This window comes from Bubalus bubalis, chromosome 23, assembly GCF_019923935.1.
Source record: "Bubalus bubalis isolate 160015118507 breed Murrah chromosome 23, NDDB_SH_1, whole genome shotgun sequence".
NCBI classification, from domain to species: Eukaryota; Metazoa; Chordata; class Mammalia; order Artiodactyla; family Bovidae; genus Bubalus; species Bubalus bubalis.
The window spans coordinates 17,317,580-17,338,908 of NC_059179.1; the positions used below are offsets into that span (position 1 = coordinate 17,317,580).

The window sequence follows — 21,329 nt, forward strand, 5'->3', positions numbered from 1 at the left end:
TACACATTTCCTCAAATCTGATAAGTAGATGGCAGACAGAAATGACAAGTTTTAATAAGGGGATTCTGGTATGCAGTCAGGTTTGGCACCAACAGGACTTGAAGATACACAGAACAGTCTATAATGTGGAAGGCCTAGCTGTTTGAGGAAATGAAGCCCAGAACACAAGTTTGGAGCCAGGAAATGCAACATAAACTTAGCAGATGGCTTCTCAAATTCTAAGGCATGCCCTGGGGAGATGATGCTGTTTCCAGGGCACGTCTGACTCTTGTGGGCAGCCTCTGGCTAGACCAGGGACAGATGCTGCTGCTCTTCTGCTCTGTCTGCCTAAAACAGTGTTGGTTACTTTGTTTCCCACCTAGGAGGGATCCACATGAGATAATCAAAGAGTCGATATTCCTAACCTGTCCATTCCTCCTGATGCTTGAACCCTAAAACCTGGATCAGGCACTTATGAGACAGCTACGATAAATCATAATCTAAAAAATTTATTTCTTACACAACATAGTAAATCAACTGTACTTTAATAAATTTTTTTGAAATGAGAAAAAACTTTTGATCATAGAAAATTTCATACTTAGGCAAAGTGGTAAGAATCAAATGATAAATTCCTATGGACTCATGACCCAGCTTCAACGACTATCTCTCATGGCCAATTTCTCACTCTCCAATATTCCTTTTATAGCTCCATTGTTACTTTAATATGAATCCCAGACTCCAGACACATTTGCTGGATTGCAAATATTTCTGAAAGTAATTGCTAAAACACAAAGTAAATGCATATATCCACAAAACTAAATTTATTATCTAAAACATTTCAATAATTCCCTAATATCAAATATCCAGTCAGTGTTCACATTTCCCCACTTTTTTAAGCTTGCTCAAATTGAGATGCAAATTAAGCCCACACACTGCAATTAGTTGAAAGGTCTCTTAATTCATTTTTAATCCATAGGTTCCCCTTGATCATTTTCTTCCCTTGTAATTGTTCGTTAAAGAAACTGGGTTGTCCCTCAAGGTTTCTCAACCTTGACTTTCCTGCTTCTGTCCCTGTGATACAGTTTAATGCTGTATTCTCTTTGCTGCAAACTGCTGTTAGGTATGGAGGTTTGATCTTTTATGTCAAGAATTCTTTACATGTCATGGTGTCCATCAAGGGGATACAGAAGGCCTGCATTCTTTCTGTGATTTTAGTTACTGTTGATGATCATCACCAAGACCGGTTAATTCATTACGGGCTACACTGATATTCTAATTCATTCATTTCTTCCCTATTTAAAGGCTGGAATACTTCCATAAAGGGAAACTTTCCTTCATCAACTATTTGGCTACCTTGAGGTATGACTTATGCGTGAAAGGCAGCACAGATGTGTCTTTCCCTTTATTCACCAGTTTTCTAAATGAGTAGGCGCTCTGGTGCTGGGAGCCAGTGTGAGGAACTCCACCCGTGGCAAAGGTCATGAGGAAGGAGGCTGGGCATACGCAAAGGCGGAATTGAGCCTCAGGAGTCCCCCTGGAAATTCTCGAGCACCTACCCCCATAACTAGAGTCTGCCTACTTTACTGCTTTGTGCTCTCACCTACACCTCTGACTTTACGGGGGGCTGTCCCCCACCACCTCTCTCTGAAAAAGAGTTAATTTACAGCTCCAGTTGATAAAGTTCCTGGGCATGACAAGAGTGTTTCAACCTACAAACTCCTTTGGAAGTCCTCTAGCCTGCCTGAACAGGTTCTTCCGGCCACATGTGATTGTTCACAGCCTCCCAACCATGAGAGGCATGAGATGTTCTAAACTGTCTAAATACAGATTCCTTTGAGCAGTTAAAAGATTGATTAGAAATTGTATTGTTGCAGGGTTTTTCACTTGTTGGGCCAATGTTTGCTGCTAAGTTTCCATATCCCTTACCTACTGTGTCCCTGGGAGTGTACTGATTAATATAATTGGTGTATAGGAATGTAAGTAGTAGCTTTAACGCTTGTAACCTTGGACCCTTGAGTTAATTCTTTTCTTGTTATAGCCCACCACACCTTTGCCCTATAGGAAAGCAACTTTATCTAATGCTTTCGGAGGGTGGCGCCTGACTTTAGAATAATCACCTTTAGAGAAAAATAAGTTTTCTGAAGAAAGGGTCATAAAATGTTAACAGGCCTCCTGGCCAGAAAATGATGTAAATCACCTAAACTTTTGCATGTGATAAGTTTGCAGGAAGAAAGCCTGGCTTACTGCTGACTCTACCCCTTCCCCCATTATCCTCTATGCACAACTTAAGGTATAAAAACTACTTTGGAAAATAAAGTGCAGGCCTTGTTCACCGAAGCTTGGTCTCCCCATGTCGTTCTTTCTCTTACCTTCTGGCTGAATTCCCATCTGGAGCGTGGAGGCTCGTCAAGACTAATTATGCCTGGGCTTCTAAGATCTGACCGGGGAGGCCTTAGTGTCTCCTCTCCTTTGGGAGAATGGGAGGACACCTGCGGCCTACATAGGTGACACAAATTCCTTGTCTTGGAATTTTATTAGCTTTCCACGTAAACCAAGTTATTCAGCCTCTTTTCTCCACTGAATTTTCTCACTGAGCTATTCTTATTTAACTACTTTTTATATCTTTAATTAACATTTAATAAGCTATTGTTTCCTGATCTCTGACGCCGTCCCCACTTCCAATTCCCTGGATCCACTGGGGCTGGACCCCAGCACTCTGGAATCCTTCAAAAGTAACCAATGAATATTTTTTAAGTATCATTGTCATTCATAGATTTAAATATATTTTACGTGCTTAAATTCAGTGCAATAATTATTGATATTCAGATATTTCCATCTTTGGCCAATGGAATCCACTTTAAGTTGGCTCCTGAGTCTACCTAACATGATCAGATCCTTGGACAAGATAGTGGACTCCCTATGTCAGGACTGCCCTGGCCTAGAAAACTGTTCCTTAAGGTCCATGGATGTCCCTAGAAGGAGAGCTGGCAACCTAAGCAAACCATTACCAGGTTCTCCCCACTTCATCAGGTTTCTCCTTTGCTCAAAATCTTCAATCTTCTTTTAGGCAGAAACTCAATTCCTCCACCCAGTGTCAAAGCCTTAACTAATGGAATTAGACACATTCTCCCTGATGAAATCACCTCCACTGCCTTCAAGCTCAGCTCCCTCCCTGACCCATCAGCATGCCAAACTCATTCCTGCTTTGGTCTCCTGTCTGGAGACTACTCCTGGAGCCTCCCTGTTCCCAGGACCACCAGGCTACACAATTCCAGGGGCACCATTCACAATGTGCACTTAGCAGCATGGAACACTTCCCCTTTGCTGCTTCAAATCCTGTCAGTCACAAAGGCTCACCCTGAGGCTCATCTCTCTGAGGAAGTTCCAACAGTGACCACACTCATCCAACCTTCCCACCTCCGGACCTGTCAGTACCTCTCATTTGGGTCCTCTCATTTGGATATGATCTGCCTTGAACAATCACCTAATTATTTTGGGAGTCCCAGTTTATTCTGGTTTCCCAAGGGGAGAGACTACAGTTAGAGGCAGCCCTCTATTTACACAGGGACCAAACTCTGCCTCCAGATTGAATTACCAAGAGATCTGTGCAAGGAATCCTGGCTTTGGAAGGCCTCAAAGCAGAAGTAGCCCTTTGATAAACATTTGTTAAACTGAACTGAACTGAGGGACTCAATTTCAAAGGCAGATCTCATGATAATTGCTGAGTATAGAAAACATATGATGAAAATTCCATCAAGTTTTAGCAGTATTCTAATACCCACTTCAGTAAAAATGTTTTTTAAAACTGAAAACATAGCTATGGAAGATAGAGCTGAGTTACAGCTCGGACAGAAAAACTCCAGCTTTATCTCAAGGATATTTGGATGTCTGGGTTTTTGACTCTTGGTCAAGAGTTGACAAACTCTGACCTGCAGGTCAACTCTGACCTGCGCCTGTTTTTGGAAACAAAGTTTTATCAGAACACAGCCACACTTGTTCACTTATATACTGTCTAAGGTTGCTTCTGTGGTACAATGGTATGTGAGTAGTTGAGACGGACACTGAATGGCTTACAGAGAGTAACACATTCAGTACTGGTCTTTTACAGGAAAAGTTTGCTGATCCCTGCACTCCCAGAAAAGATGCGGGTAGTGGGATTTGTGATGTGATGTTTAAAGACCAAAACTCATATGTTGACCCCTTAAAGTCAGCTTCTTTACTGATAAACTATCAGCAGTCAGTCTGGTAAAAAATTCCCACTGAAAACTCTGCTTGAGGCCTTGCAAAGCCAAGATTCCTTGCACAGACCTCCTGGTGATTCAATCTGGAAACAGTGTGTCCTGTGCAGATAAGGACCCTGGGGGCTTGTGCACAGGATTTCTTCCAGCCCCTCAGTGCTTGCTTACCTTCCCTTCTGTGGCCTTGCATCCCTCTGCCTTTAAATGAAAGTCTTATATGGGTATTCTCTGTGGAGTCTGGTGAGTCTTTTCAAATATCTGAACTTCGGAAATATTTGCAATGACAGCTCCTACTTATTTCAAGATTACTGGGCTAATTAAAAAAGATAAAGCCTAGCAAAAGGTGGGGAGAAGCTCAATATTCACACAAATCTAGAGTTGGGTACTCAACTCTGACTATGACTACCTGGGGAACTTTAAAAACAGAGGGGTGAGCCCCATCCCATCTTCACTTATTAAGCGGCTGAGTGTGAAGCCCAGGCATCGCCCAGCCCCTCGGTGATTTTAATGTGCAGCCAGGATTAAGAACCACTGACATACACAGCTCCTTCTCCCTAAGACGCCTGAGGGATGAACTGCACGAAATCAACTCCGCTCCTTGACATTCCCTCTGCTTGCCCTGGGATGCTTGTCTCCTGGTGGCACCTTTTCAGGAAAGGGAGTTTTCAGATCGGGTTAAATCTACTGTAGTCAAATGAGGATTATTTTTACAAGCTAAGAAATCTGAAATGACAGCTTAAAAAATGGACCTTGTTTTAGTTCAGCTGAATTTTCCATCTTGGGAATTACCTGCTCAACAATAGACGCCAGGCGCCCCAGGGCCAGGCCACATTCATCCCCTCGGGTCACCACGGCACTTCCGAGTTTCACCACAATTCTCTTTGCATGCTTCAGCTCACTGCGGTGGGCAAAAGACTTGCCATGTGTACGACTGAGGGGCACAGTGATAAAGGGGATGTTGCTCCAAGAACGAACATGTCTGATGGCTGAGGGCTGAACACGACCTGCAGAACCCAAACAAAGTCAAATGCAAGAAAAAAAGAGAGAAATACGCGATATAATTTCTCACTGAAAATATGCATGCAAAATAGTAGCCAGTTCAGCCACCAAAAAATAGTTTTACCATTCTCAACTGAAGAAAACCAGTATATCAAAAGCCACATCAAGCAAGTTTTAGTCCAATATTGTGTGGAGTTTGTATCCAGTACACAGGTACTCTCCAATATTGCTGGTCAAGAATTTAAACAAAATCTTTCCTGAAGATATGTTGGCAAAATGTATTAAAAACCTTAAAAATATTCACATCTTTGATTCAGCAATTTCACATTCAGGAAATTTATTGTAAGGAACTAATTAGAGATAGAGACAAAGAAATTTATCAGCAGGCTATTCATCAGCATTATTTATAATAGGAAAAATCAGAAGCAGAGTAAATGTTCAAAAACAGGCAGGAAGATTTAACATTTTTAGAATTTTTAATAATATGGGAAAATGGTCATGATATGTTGTTTCACATACATTTCTAAATGCATACAAAAAGGTAAATAAATAAAAATATTAATCTAATTTTATCTCATGATTGATATTATGGGTGACTTATTTTTCTTTATTCTTATCTATGTTTTCCAAACTTATGCAGCAAAAATGTATTGCTTTCATAAACAGAAAAATATGTGTGCTTTTAAAGAAACCACATTGCTATAACAGTCTGATTAGCTAAGACAATATAAAGTAAGTGGTATAAGTAACAAAAAATCATAACTAATCTTCCTCTAAATTTTCTCTCAAATATGGCAGCAAGAATTCAGATGTCTGTAACAAGGATAAAATAAACCAGATAGCTTTCTGAAGGAAAATAATGTTGGAGTCAGATCCTTCTTTGTATCCCTGTGGACATCTGCCCCTAATCAATTCTTTCCTGATTCTTCTTGTAACACTGAACAAGATTTCTAAGAAACCAAACAAATAAATAACCCCAAAAAGAATCCTCACAACAAAACAAAAAACTTGGTTAAAAAGCTGAAAATAAGTCACACCTGAACATCAGGCACTGAACCTCCTTATCACTTCTCGTGACTCCAACTTCCTGCTGACTGCCTTCCCTCACAGAGTTTTCTACCTATCACCACAGACCTTAGTAAATACTGGAATGAGTTACTAATCATTCTGAGCCACCTTCAGACTATTCTATAATTCTGTTATTAGAGTAACCTCCTTCACTTGAATCAACTATTCTTACCTCCCTTTATATTTACAGATTTCTCAGAATTTCTCTACCCAGTGCCTCTATCTCCCAACCACTGACTCCTCTAACTGTATCTGAGCATCTGCTGTCTCTGTCTACACTACAAAAATTAGGGTAAAGCAGGCAGATCCTTATTCTCATGGACCAGAAGATCACTGTGTGTTCTCCTCCCTCTCTACCTCCTTCACACACAAACCTGAGAAAGAACATTTTAAATGAAGTCATAAAGAGTCTTTTCTCTCCTCTCTTAAATAACTATTTCTTTAAGTGACAATGTTTCAGATCTGTGGAGGTTAAAGAAAGACAATATGGTCTTTTTTCACAACAGACTTGCAATCTGGTTTCCAGCAGACAGCTAGCTGCACAGTAAGCCCATCACCTGGGATAGAACTGGAGCTTGACACCCTTGCTAGACGTGTTCCTGGTGAGGGGGTCCTAGGAACCAAAGGACCGGTGTGTTGTGGGGGCTCTTCCCTGGACATCTCTCTTTGTTCATCAGGTTCATCGATATAGGTGCCCTGGCCTAGTCTTCAAGGATACTATCCTAAGCAATACACACACCTAAGTCTAAGCATAAAAGCTGTATACCTAATAGTTTTGGCCCCACTGACCTGATGGAGGAAGGGGTGTAGAGGGAGAGACTTACTCTCCTGGAGTTTGGACCTGTGATCGTCAGTGGCTGTATGCAGCGCTCAGAGCTGTACCCATGCGGCATGCGTCTCTCTTGACAGCTCTCAAGGCCTGGTGGCCACTTTTCTCTCCTGTGCATTGTAGCACATGTCCTGGCCTAGAAAAGTGCTGCGCATGGGCGGGGCAATCTGAGAGGGCACCTCAGGGACACAGGTAGTGGCAAGCAGGTGAGTCCTAGCAGGCCAGGTTAGCATGACTGAAGCTCCTGATCCAGTCTATCAGCAGAAAAGGGTGGCATGGCGTGGTGCCAGGCAGTCAAGGGTCACTCTGGCGACAGGCAACTGGGTCACAGCACATTAAGTTTAAGGAAAGGTTCGAGAAGAGGCCAAATCTATGAACAAGGTTTTAAGCAAATAAAAGCTCAGTCACATCTAGTGGGCTCCGCCCCAAGGAGCATGCTATGGGGCCCAGGGCTTACCCAGGTTTCCTATTCAGTGACAATGTGACAATGCGACAATGCCGTCACCCTCTGGATTGACCCTATCTTCCTTGAGGGCATTTTTTATGTTCTGCAGTGTATTATACTTTTGGGGGTTCATATGAAGGACTGAGAAGGCCTTGATTAGTTAGGAAAAATCCACGGCTTCTGAATAGGTAATCTCTTCCCATCTTCTAAGGACCTTTAGGCCCCAAGTCTCAAAGAAAAGCCATCTACTCCTGTTAAGGATGAAGGGATACCAAGGTACATATGTATACACATGTGCTGGGGGGAGGGGTTGCCCATATTCATCAAAAGTGCCATGAGTCACACTTCAAGGGAGAAGCCCTTTAGCTTTTCAGCATCAAAGTCCTAATACTCAGTTATGAGGCTGTGTTTCAGGCCTGAACAGGAAGGGACCTGGAGATGGTTTCTATCTCCCTTCCTGCCCTTCCACTTCCCTCTGTTTGTATCTATATGTTTTCTCATTTGCCTTTTCTCTTTTTTGCTCTTCTGCTCATCATGGTCAGTGAACATGGGGCTCCAGAAATAACTGAATACAAAGAAAAATCTAGGGATAAGATTACAAAGTGTCTCCTGTGAATGAGTCTAATAAGAATAAACAAGAATATCAACAATAAAAACCCTAAAGTGAATACTATATACCAGGAACTGTGTTAAAACTATTCCTACACCTTATACAGAGGCACAGGAAATATGAAGGGAGTGTCTGACTCTGGAGTCAGACTTCCTGGGTTGGAATCTCAACTCCTTCACTTACTTGCTGTTACCTCATTTTCCTCATAAGGTTTTTGTGGAGGATGAAATGAGTTAATGCATGAACAGGGACTGGCACAAAGTAAACACTTAATAAATATTAGGTGGTATATAAAAATGTGTTAGCTATGACTATCATCATCATCTTTGTGAATTCTCATGAGTTAAGACTCAGGAGTTAGGTATTACTATGCATTAGTTTTTATTATTCAGTTCAGTTCAGTCGCTCAGTTGTGTCCAATTCTTTGCGACCGCATGGACTGCAGCACACCAGTCCATCACCAACTCCCGGAGTTTACTCAAACTCATGCCCATTGAATCGGTGATGCCATCCAACCATCTCATCTTCTGTCATCCCCTTCTCCTCCCGCCTTTGATCTTAGCCTCATTTTATACATAAGGAAGCTGCGGCTCAGAGAAGTTGAGTAACTTATCAGCATTATCAGACTGCAAAAACGGCCACAATACTTGAAGCAGTTTCCATCCACAGGTGGAATCTATTTTCTCCTCTCCTGGCCCTATGACTTGCTTTGACCAATACACTGCAGCTGAGCCTGCACTGTATAAACAAGCCTAGCTGTTTACAACACTGTATACAAGCCCGTTTTAACTTTGATGAGATCCAATTTATCAGTTTTTCATTTTATGGGCTGTACATGTGTGCTAAGTCTCTATAATCATGACCTACTGTTTTCTACAAGCCTGTTTAAAACACTATATACAAGCCTAGCTCTGTATAAACTCTGAGCTTAGGTTGCAGAGACCTTGTCACTCCCAAGCTCGCTGTTCGTGGGAAGCACCATGTGAAGAAGCCGGGGATGGCCTGCTGTAGGATGGGAGACCATGTGGGACAGAGATGATGTGTCACCCCAGCAGACTCCCCACTGTCCTTCAACAATCAACCCTGACCTGAGCCAAAGTTGACAGCTGACAAGAACATGGAACCACTGTGTAGCTGAGCCTGATCCAAAATGCCAGCTCATGGAATTGTGACCTAAATCCATAGCTGTGGTCACTAAGGAAGTAGCAGAGGTAGTTTTCAAATACAGGGAGCCTAGTTTCAGACCCTCAGCTTTTAAACTTTACACTCTTCTTTGCATGAAAGCTTCCCTTGTGGCTCAGATGGTGAATCTGCCTGCAATGTGGGAGATACAGGTTTGATCCCTAGGTCAGGAAGATCCCTTGGAGAAAGAAATAGCAAACCACTCCAGTGTTCCTGCCTAGAGAATTCCATGGACAGAGGAGCCTGGCGGGCTACAGCCCATGGGGTCGCAAAGAGTTAGACATGACTGAGCAACTATACTTGCATGAATGGGAAACAGATTTTTCCAATGGTGATAAGCTTCATTAGCTGGTAAGCAAGTCCTCTTGCAGAAAGGTTTTGAGATTTGTTGATAACATTTAGGTGTTATCAAGGAGACAGGTAATTCAAAATATCATAAACGGCCTTTGTAACTAGACCTCTATAAGCAAAATAAATAAATAAATGAATCTTGACCTAACTATCACACCTTATACAAATATTAATTCAAAATGGATCATGGGACTTCAATGTAACCACAAAACTTTTAGGAAAAAAGACACAGAAGAAAATCTTCAAGATCTAAGGCTATAAAAGAGTTCTCAGATTTGACCTCACATGTACAATCCATGGGCTTCCCAGGTGGCGCAAGTGGTAAAGAAAGAATCCGCCTACCAACGCAGGAGATCCCAGTGACTTGGGTTCGATCCCTGGGTCAGGAAGATCGCCTGGAGGAGGGTATGGCAACCCACTCCAGTGTTCTTGCGTGGAGAATCCCACAGACAGAGGAACCTGGTGGGCTACAGTCCATGGGGTAGAAAACAGTAGGTCACGACTATAGGGACTTAGCACACACATAAAATCCATAAAATGAAAAACTTATAAATTGGATCTCATCAAAGTTAAAAAAACAAAAATCACTTTCCTCTATGAAAGACCCTGTTAAGGGACTGAAATGGCAAGCCACAAACTGGGAGAAAATATTTTCAAAGCACAAATCCAACCAAGGACTAGTATCTAGCAGACATTAAAAAACTCAAAGTTCAACAGTAGAAAACCAAACAATCCAATTAAAAATGACATTTCATAATGAGGATATTCAGACGGCAAATAAGCACATGAAAAGATGTTCAATCTCATCAGCCAACGGGGAAAAGGAAAACCACAGTGAGATATCATTATGTATCTATCAAAATGGGTAACATAAAAAAGAGCGGCAACATCAGATGCTGTTGAGGATGAAGAGAAAGTAGATCACTCATACACTGCTGGTGTGAATGTAAAATGGTACAGCCACTGCAAAAACAGTTTGCCAATTTCTTATGAAACTAACTATACCACATTGCATTGAGCAGCTTCAACTGCAAGCAACAAATTCTGGTAAATTCTCTTTTCATTTCCATTCTGTTATGAATATTTTCTAATTTTCCTTCTTCTTTTTTTAAAAATGTTTTTATTAGCTGAGACAGACCTAAAATCGCAGCTTCTGGAAGAACCATTTGTTCTTGCCAGTCTTGCATCTCTCCTCAAACTTGACCTTTGCCTCTCGTTGGGCCTTGCGTTTGAGAGCAGGGTCTCTGAAGACATCCTGTTGACAACAGTTTTGTCCAAGGGGATATCCACAGAGTACCTTGGGGGCATGAGGTGATTATAATTATAAACTTTCACAGAAGACTTGATCTTTGACCTCTTGGCGATTTTCTTCTTGCCCATGGCAGCTGTCATTTTGTGGGGATAGCGATCAATTCCAGCCACCAGAGCATGGCAGTAGGGTCAGTCTGAGGTGCTGTCATCAATGCTCTTCACGATGACCGCTTTGCATCTGGAGTAGTGACTGGTCAGGACCAGCACCACCTTCCTGGGTTTCATGAACTTGCCCATTTCAGCAGCTACCATTCGGGACTACAGCAGAAAGGGTCCAATTTTCCTTCTTATGGCTTAGATATACCCATCATTTAAAAGTGAACATTTAATTTCCAAATACATGGGGTTTTTAAAGTATCTTTAATATTAATTTCTCATTTTGATACTAATTTCTCATTTAAATGTTTTCTTCTCTGCAATCATCCTCTGTGTTTTTTCAGTCTTCTAGCTTTATTGAGGCTTTCAATGGCTTTCAGTGTGATCTCTTTTGTCACACTACACTTGAAAATGTGTGTGTTATTTTCAAATATCTTTCGATATTGATTTCTAACAGAATTCCACAGAGATAAGAGAACAGACTCTGTATGATTTAAATACCTTTAGACTATGAACTTTTTGCACCTTGTTTTATATCCCTGGATATCTTCCAGTGTCTCCTACTTACAGTCTATGGGAACTTGAACATGATTTGTATCCTACTATTTTGTGAAAATTGTATAAATGTTAATTATATTGAATTCATTCATGGTGCTTTTCAGGTATACCATATCCTTCTACTTTTCTGTATATTCACTCTATTAATTTTTAAGAGTGATATTGAAACTTCAACTAAAAATCTATCTACTTAAAAATTTTTTTTAATATAATGGAACTACAAGTAACTTTGTTCTAGATTTTCCAAGTCTCCTGTAAATGTGTTAAGCATACTTTCATAATTTAAAAAATAAAAAAGAAAGAGAAAAAAATTAACTACCACATGCAACCAACATACAACCCGGAAACTGAACTACTGGACATTTATCCCAAATAACCACAACTATATTCACACAAAATCCTGTACACAAATGTTCACAGCAGTCTTATTCACCACAGACACAAAAAGTAACCAGGTCCTTCAATGATGAATGGTTACACGAACTGTGGCACCCCCATACCACTAAATACTACTCAGTCATAAAGATAAACAAAGTGATACAGACAACAAGAATCTCCAGAGATTTATGCTGAGTCAAAAAGGTCACCCCCAAAGGTCAGACACTGTAGGATTTCATTTACATAACATTTAAAAATTATAAAAATGGAGAACAGATTATAGGCTGCCAAGTGTTAGGGACGGGAAGGAGGATGGTTAGATAAGAGAAACTGAAGGATTCCGTACTGATGGAAATCTTAACCTGCTTCTGTCCACATTGATACCCTGGTTGAGATACCGGGATAACTAGGTATAAGTGCTCTCTTTGTATTTGTTCTTAAAGCTGCAAGTGAATCTATAATTATCTCAAAATTAAACACTTCATTACAAAAAAGGGAATGAACAATAATAGCCTGCAAAAAATCTGGGGGGATTAAATAAAAGTAATATTTTATCTTTAAAAATCTTTTTAAATTTTGAGGGGTTTTTGTTTACATACCAGAAGCTGTAAAATTAATGTATACAACTTCATGAGTTTGCAGGTAAGTATACACTTGTGAAACCATTGCCATAATCTATGCCATAACCTGTCTATCCCCTCCAAAAACTTTACGTTATTGATAAATACAAACACAGCATTTCAGCAGTATGCTGCTTCCCTGCTTATTGCCTTTGTCCAATTCTGCCAAATAACAGTTTTTTTCCTCTTTAAAACTTTGTTTTCAAACACACTTGGACCAAACCTCCCACACACTTATGTTTCCTAGGATACCTACGAGATCTGGAGAGTATTGTGGGCTGGACCCAGGGCAGGAGACGCTGGGTGAAGGACTGGGACCCAGAGCGGCAGACTTGACTCAACATGCTGCGAGGTGGTCACTGACCAAGGTACCTGCAGAATTCATTTTTAAAAAATAAATAATCAAAATACTAGACAGTTCATTTTACTTTCATCCACCTCCCCACACCGAGAGCAAAAACTTGACTCTCCTGATCCAAACTCTTCTGTATTAGAGGAACTCCTACCTCTTCTACATACAGAAAACAGAGAAAAACAAACGGCTCCTCCCCCAAGCTCTGACTCTGTTCTTCCTTGCTTAGGACCATCTTAAGTTTTTTTTTCTGTTTGTTTTTAATAAATTTATTTCTATTTTTTGGCTGATCTAGGTCTTCACTGCTGTGCATGGGCTTTCTCTAGTCGTGGCAAGTGGAGGCTACTCTTCATTGCAGTGCAAAGACTACTCATTGCGGTGGCTTCTCCTGTTCGGGAGAGTGGGTTCCAGGCACCAGGCTGCATTAATTGTGGCATGCAGGCTCAGGAGTTGTGCTGCACAGACTTAGTTGTTTCGAGGCAGGAGGGATCTTCTTAGACCAGGGATCAAACCCATGTTCCCTGCATTGGCAGGTGAATTCTTAACTACTAGACCACCAGGGAAGTCCCAGGACCATCTTAGTTTTTATAGAAAAAAATGGGAACTAATTATTATGAATATTTTGAGTGACAAAAAACATCTTCAAGGTATAATGTTTATCTACTGATATTAAATCTTCACTACAATTTCTATACCATTAGGGGGTCTTCAACCAATCAAAAACAGATTCCACATTCCATAAGCAGCCACCTCCACCTTCCTTCTCTCACCTCCCAAAAGAACTCTGAAAACCACATATTTGAAATATCAGCTTGATCCCTGCTGACACAAGGAGAGGGAGGAAAGGTCAGAGATGGCGGCTTTGTCTTTCTTCTTGCTGTCCAGAGGAATCCAAAGCATACTCTTCAATCCCTGGGAGGGAGTGGCAACACCTGTAAATGGCTGGCATCTGGAACGACCCTGGGCACACCTCATGGAGGATGAACACACAGCTAGTTTTCAGACCTGGGTTGTGGGCGTTTTCCCACTGCAGGTCAAACTTAAGATTTTAGAAAAAGAATAGTTTATTTCATAAAAAGGCAGGAGGCTTCTTCCTATGTGTGTGTATATTAACATATAAATATACTCACACAGAGAGACTACGCCATTCATTATTGCAGCTCTTACACTACAGGGACATGGTTGTTTTCATGAGATAAGAAAAATCCTTCCTCTTGCTTCTGGGCCTCCTTTTAACTTCTGCTCTACGCGTTAACAGATATACTCCAACTCTCTTACACATGCCTCACGGTGTTTAAACATGCCTAAAAAGACTAGCATTTTGCCCGAAAGTGAAGAGAAACAAGGAATGGTTAATGCTCTTCAATTTACACTGCACAAAGGTACAAAAAGAAGAGAGAAGAGACTGGCAGGATACATCTGTCATACAAAATATGGTATCTATATAAGAGAAAGTGTTAAGTGCTGTCTTTGTTGACTTGAGTGTTCGTGACAGTAAGGAAGGTTCCAAGAGAAAATTATTTGCATAATACTGAAGCATGCTATGAGGCCATGATCTATGTTTGCTGCTTATACAAATTCCTTCTGAAACTGCTGCTAAACAATTATTTATACATGAATTCACCAAAATAATTCTAGAAGAGCCAAAAGGGTAAAACAATCAAATAATGACTCTAAAATTCTAATTCCATCACCTTCACAAACTTTCCCCAGCAACTCTAGCATTCAAAGTTGGATATATTCCTACAGGTTAGTTTCCGACTGGTTCGTGCCATTGTTGACTTTCCCAAAAGGATTATAAACTTCCCACCGAAGGCATGGTAAATATGGGAAACAGTCAAGCTTTGCGCTTGCTAGTTATATGCCTTCCAATCTTTTAAAGTCTCAGTCTCCTCATCTGTAAACCAGGGACAATAACAATAAGGACCTCGTGGAATTATTGTGAGAGAATGTAGTAACTGCATGCCAAGAATGGAATGCCTGGATACAAGAGATGCTCAATAAACATCTACTCTCCTCCATCCGTCTTTTAGGCACTAATGTTATTATATCTTACAACCACTTTCTTCCTTATTTCTTTCAGGACCTGTCACTGGAACAAAGAATTTCATAGCCTCTGATGGGCAGACATAGTCACAAATTATACTTATTGACTATTTATCTCTCTCTTATCTATGAAAAACCCAGAAAGCTCTGAATGTTTAAGGTCAGTCAGTTATCACGTTGAAGACTGATGTAGAAACCAGGCCTCCTGGCCTCTCCCATCACCTCTGCCTGACCCCGCCCTCACTGCAAAGGATAGTTCATCCTCCCAGAATTTATTATGCCCTCGTAAAATAGATAGCTAATCCCAGGGAGCAAAGGGTATGTGTGTCTGTCTAGACCCCATGTAATCAAATGAAAAGTTTCCATGTTTCGACTCAGGACATTTCTCAAGTACTTCTTTACAGGTTCTGAACAGATAGTCCTTATCTTACTTACTTGAATAGAGAACTGAACTTTAGTCTCAGCAAACGTCGCCAAGAAATACAGGCTTGCTATATGGTTCACCAGTTAAAGACAAAGCCCCAATGATAAACCTCACCTCCTCTAGAGAGGGGAACCGAGACGGGGGAGGGGATGGATCTGGGTCCGCCCAGCCCTGATGAGCCACGGAAAGAATTATCCACAGACCTCCTGCCACACTGCAAACGGCGGTCGTGAGCGAGCTCTCCTGCTACGCGGTCGGGGTGCGAGGGGCGGGGGTGGTTTTCAAGAGGGGATCACGAAGGCCCAGGCAGTCCGCGTGGGACTGCACACTTAGGCCCCTGACAGCTGTGTGGACAGTTATAAACAGAGCGAAACCCCACCACTCATGCAGGTGCACTTGAAGCTGGTTCCGGGATCCCGGGCCGAGAAGGCATCAGGCGCTGGGTCTTCAAGCCTCCATATGGATCAGTTTCTGCATCTGGGTGTATCCGAGGGGGTCCGGGAGTTCGAGTGCGCACAGCCCCCGCAGCCCTCGGGCCTCCGCGCGCCGGCGTGTGGCAATGCAGCGCGCTCTGGGAGGCCCAGCCCGCCGCCATCCCTCCGCGCGCCCACACCCACTTACGGGTCCGACCCCCATCACTCTGCTCCCGCTCAGGCCGCGCGGCCCCGCAGTCCCCACGGTCGCCCGTGACCTGGCGCGCACCCCTTCCCTTGCCTCAGCCCGGGTGCCGCCTCAGCCCCCACGCAGGCTCCGGCGCCTCCCCATCCCCGCCACCGTCCCCGCCATCCTTGTGGCCCGCTCGTACCTGCCTCGCCTCAGCCGCTGGGCCCCACCACCCGGCCCGCACTCCACGCCACGCGTCTCTCGCGCCGGCTTACTCCCCTTTTTCTTCCGTCCACGTCCCGCAAGATGACGTTACGTCAGCAGCGCTGGAGTAAACCCAGGCCGCAAGGACTCCGCTGTTGACGCGAGGCGGCTGGCTGACCCCGAGCTGCGCTGCGGCAATGGCGTAGGTGCGTTTGGAGAATCGGGCCCGCGCTCCACGTGGCGAGCCCCGCCCGCTGAGGCCCGCAGACGCCAGGGGGCGGAGCTCAAGTGCTCTGTGTGAACGTCCGCGTCCCAGCGGCAGACCCGGACAGGGGCCACGGAGAGTCGCCCCTCGGACCTTCCCGGGGAGGCAGAAAGGACGCCTGGATTCCTCAGCTGCTGGTAGATCTCATACGATGTGTTTGCCAGTATTGATCGTTGTATCTCACCTACACCTCGGAAATAGATTGGATCAGTTTGCACGTATTTGAGGATCCCGCACTCCAGGCAAACAACTAATGCTGTTAAAATGGAAATATTTTGACAGAGATTAAATGATTTGCCCCCTAGTCGCCTGGAGCTTTCCCCAAGGGTCCCAGCCCTGTTGTTTAGCAAGGGCATTGGTGAGGCTACTGTATTCTAAAATAGTAGTATTTAATCCCTGACAGTTGGATTCACCCTTAAAATTAGAGTTCGGACTCTCTCCTTTTCTACTTGCAGTGTTTTCCTCAAAGGGCATGTTTCTGCATAGATAGGCCTAGACGTAGCTCTGGGCACGTAGGTGGTTGGGGTTGCAAGAACACTTTGGTGGAGGTTTGTTAGGAAGGCATCTTGCCCGTTGTGGGGTAGTTCCTGAGAACAATGCTGAGCGTATTCCTCATTCATTAAACTTCGGCTACTTTGTGGCAGGCATTCCCTAGGTTCGGAGGAAAACATGGTCACCTTATGAGAGAGACAGACCTGTGAGCAAATGGTTACACTATTTGATTAATGTTAGAGGAGCGGTGTCTGGGGATTCAGGCAAGTCTTTGAAGAGTAGACATTCGAATTGGGGGAAGCAGGGAGCAGGATCGCAGGAGGAAGAGGGAATGGAATGTCTGGAGGCAGGAGACGCCTTGTGAGGAGAGGTTACATGTGGGACGTGACAGGAGAGGTGTTTGGGGGAGGGGGGAAGGGGGGCTTGTAAAATTTCTGTGACAGGCCAAAGAATTTGAATCTTTTCATCCTCAAAGTTAGAGAACCCTGACTTTCAAAGTACTGGAGTGACATGATCAGCTCTGTGTGTCTGAAATCAGTAGAGAGGGGTTTAAGCTGGGAACTCACTTAGCCTATTGCAAAGGCCCAAGTAAGAAATGATGGCTGGGGAAAAGGCTCCAGCAGCAGACAGGGAGCATAAAGGAGGGAGAACTGACTTTGTTCACTGCTTGGAAGAGGGAGAATGAGAGACAAGGAGGTGGTTGTTGCTGTTCAGTCGCTGAGTTGTGTCTGACTCTTTGTGGCCCCATGGACTGCAGCAAGCCAGGCTTCCTTGTCCTTCACCATCTCCCTGAGTTTGCTCAAACTCATGTCCATTGAGTTGGTGATGCCATCCAACCATCTCGTTCTCTGTCATCTCCTTCTCCTCCTGCCTTCAATCTTTCCCAGCATGGGGGTCCTTTCCAATGAGTTGGCTCTTTGCATCAGGTGTCCAAAGTATCAGAGCTTCAGCTTCAGTCGGTCCAATGAATATTCAGGGTTTATTTCCTCTAGGATTGACTGGTTTGATCTTCTTGCTGTACAAGACACTCTCAAGAGTCTTCTCCAACACCACAGTTCGAAAGGATCAATTAATTTTTCAGTGCTTCTTTATGGTCCAACTCTCACATTTGTACATGACTACTGGAAAAACCATAGCTTTGACTATACGGACCTTTGTTGGCAAAGTGATGTCTCTATCTATGTTTGTCATAGCTTTTCTTCCAAGGAGCAAGTGTCTTTTAATTTCATGGGGGCAGTCACCATCTGCAGTGATTTTGGACCCCAAGAAAATAAAGTCTGTCATTGCTTCCACTTTTCCCCCATTTATTTGCCATGAAGTAATGGGACCGTATGCCATGATCTTTTTGAATGTTGAATTTCAGGCCAGTTTTTTCACTCTCCTCTTTCACCTTCATCAAGAGGTTCTTTAGTTCCTCTTCGCTTTCTGCCATAAGGGTGATATCATCTGCCTATCTGAGATTGTTGATTGCAAATCTGGTGGTGCTACAACATTTAGGAAATAGATGAGGGGAGTAGTTCTTTTGGGTGAAGGATGAAAACAGCAAACATGTGTTAACTTTTGAGCACTTTGGATTTAAAGTAGAAGAAACAAAAGAAATAAAACTGCCCTCCAGAAGTTTCAGTGGGTACTTCAGCTTTTAAGAGTCTCACTATGAACTTAGAACAAAATAGGTATCTGCAGGTATAGCTAAAGCCACTAGGGACAGAGGCTTTCTCCACTCAGGAAGTTCTGTTCTTAATGTGTCCTGATGGTTTAGACAGTAAAGAATTTGCTTACAATGCAGGAGACCAGGGTTGGATAGCTGGGTCGGGAAGATCCCCTGAAGAAGGGGATGGCTACCCACTCCAGTAATTTTGCATGGAGAATCCCATGGACAGAGGAGCCTGGTGGGCTAAAGTCCATGGGGTCGCAAAGAGTCAGGCACCACTGAGTGACTAACATTTTCACTTCAAACCACACATCACCTCAAATAGTAATTGCTTGTCTACTTTTCCTGGCACATAATAGCCAATAAATATTTGATAAATGAATGAATTTAATTTCTTTGGGCCCAGTAATACTGTCCTTGTCTACTTTCTATACTTGCCTATATTCTATATAGTATATTCTGCATATACTAGCCTATAGCATTGCTAAGATCAAATATGAAAATTCTTTAACATTGCCCAAACATTTTGTTTGTTTTCATTACTATTTTATTGTTAATATTCTACTCCACCAATACAGTTGAGTGGGATACGTGACTGTGGATTGGGAAAATCAAATACCAGAATTATAATCGTTTGCCTTTTGAAAGAAATAAAGGAAATAAAAATAGTGAATATAAGTAAAAAAAAAAAGAAATCAAGAAAAATATTTCAGCCATGGTCTCTTTCCTGCATGTGACTTAAATTAAAAAAAGATTCTCTTTTGATTGGAGGGATTTTTGTCTCAGCAAGTGGAAATACGACTAGATATGACCAGAAAGTTACATAGAAGTGGCTTATTTAGAACCCAAGTATAAGAAGGCAGGGTTGAGGACTGCTTCTTCACATGCCAGAGAGTACTAGGTTAAAGCTATCTTAGTCTCATGCTCTTTACTTGTAACAGAAACTTATTCAAACAAAACAATTTACTGGAAAGAGTAGTTTCCAAGAGCAGGAGGTAAAATTGGATCTCTTAAGAGGTGGATACAAGGAACTAGAAGCTGGGAACCAAGACTCTCCCCTATCTCTGGGTTTCCTCTTTACACTTATATCTGCACATCTGCCTCTTTTTTTCTCTTTTTAAGATACACTCTTCCCTAGTGAACATTGGTTAAAAATGGCTTCCTCAGCCCTAAAATATCTTCAGTGCCTATTCCCCACTGACTTTTAGACTTGGTCCCAGTTTCATATTCCTAGAGAGAAAACCTTACTGGCCTAAGTTGCCCCAGGTCTCCCATTTTTGGTCTAGTCAGCTGTGGTAGGGAGAGGAGGGGTCATGCAGATAACTCAAACACAGCAGAGCTCTATGTGATGGGGGATTCTCAGAGAAAAGGGAGTAGGCTAGGCCAGCAGACATGTTATACGAGCTGGCAATGTTAGGACAAACACTTAAACCAGTTTCGGCCAGACTATGGAATATCCTTTGTAGTTTCACAAACTAGGCTGAACATCAGAAGCACCAGAAAGGCTTTTAAAAAGATACAGATTCTTCTAGCAGGTGAATTAGAATCTCTAGATGCAGGGCCTAAGGAATCAACATTTTTAAAGAACCCCAGATTTTGATGTGACTACTTTTGGGAACTCCTGCTTTAAAAGACAAGCTTAAATGTCAAGCAAACAAATACATCAACAGAAATGGGAAGTTATTCATAAATAAGAAACCCTATATATGATAAACAGGGAGGGTTTTTTTTTCCAGAGAGCAAATTATTTTCTTTAAAATACAGTTTTATTTTCTGATCATAAATATCAGAAATGCTTATTAAGCGAGATTCCCATTTTAAACATGCTAGTCTTTCAGACTTTTGTTTGTCTAAGTACATATGTATAAATATTTTTGTTTTACAAAATTAGTACCGTAAAGTATATGTACTATTTCATGGCCTATTTTATTCACTAAAAATAGATCATGAGTATTTTCATATGGCAATAAGGACTGGTCTACTCAGATGGTAAAGTGTCTGCCTGCAATGTGGGAGACCTGGGTTCGATCCCTGGGTGGGGAAGATCTCCTGGAGAAGGAAATGGCAGCCCACTCCAGTACTCTTGCCTGGAGAATCTCACGGATGGAGGAGCCTGGTAGGCTACAGTCCACGGGGTCGCAAAGAGTCGGGCATGACTGAGCAACTTCACTTTCACTCAATTTTCAGTGGTTGTAAACATTTCAATCTATGGTTGCATCCTAGTTGATTTAACTAATCCCAACTGAGCGACTCCACTTTCCACTTTATTGTTGGGACATCCCCCACCCCATAATGTTTAATAAGTGGAATTGTTGGGTTAAAGTTGATGAACATTTTTAAGGCTTTTGATACATATTGAATGGAGAAGGCAATGGCACCCCACTCCAGTACTCTTGCCTGGAAAATCCCATGGACGGCGGAGCCTGGTAGGCTGCAGTCCATGGGGTTGCTAAGAGTCGGACACGACTGAGCAACTTCACTTTATGGTATTGAACTCCCCCTTCACCAAAACCTTATATATTTCTTTTTCCCACTGCCACTTTGGAGCAGTCTCTCAGAGCTATCTGAGATTCTGCCTCTCCGGCTGCAGTCCTCATTTTGCCCCAAATAAAACTTAACTCACAACTC

At 42.5% G+C, this 21,329-nt stretch overlaps 1 protein-coding gene and 1 pseudogene across 2 annotated transcripts in view; both read right to left on the bottom strand.

Annotated features, from left to right (window-relative positions):
• ALDH18A1 (aldehyde dehydrogenase 18 family member A1) overlaps positions 1-16,464 on the bottom strand; it is a 41,075-nt gene extending 24,611 nt beyond the window's left edge. Inside the window, exons 1-3 of one of the 2 annotated variants that reach the window (XM_006067831.4) lie at positions 16,292-16,464; positions 12,921-13,036; positions 5,007-5,221 (exon numbers count right to left, since the gene is read on the bottom strand). In XM_006067831.4, coding sequence (XP_006067893.4) covers positions 5,007-5,221; positions 12,921-13,008 — 303 coding nt within the window. In that variant the 5' untranslated portion in view covers positions 13,009-13,036; positions 16,292-16,464. The remainder of the gene's footprint in view (positions 1-5,006; positions 5,222-12,920; positions 13,037-16,291) is intronic. The other variant, XM_006067830.4, reaches the window with a different exon arrangement.
• LOC123465324 lies at positions 10,813-12,912 on the bottom strand (annotated as a pseudogene).
• Positions 16,465-21,329: the final 4,865 nt, after the last annotated feature.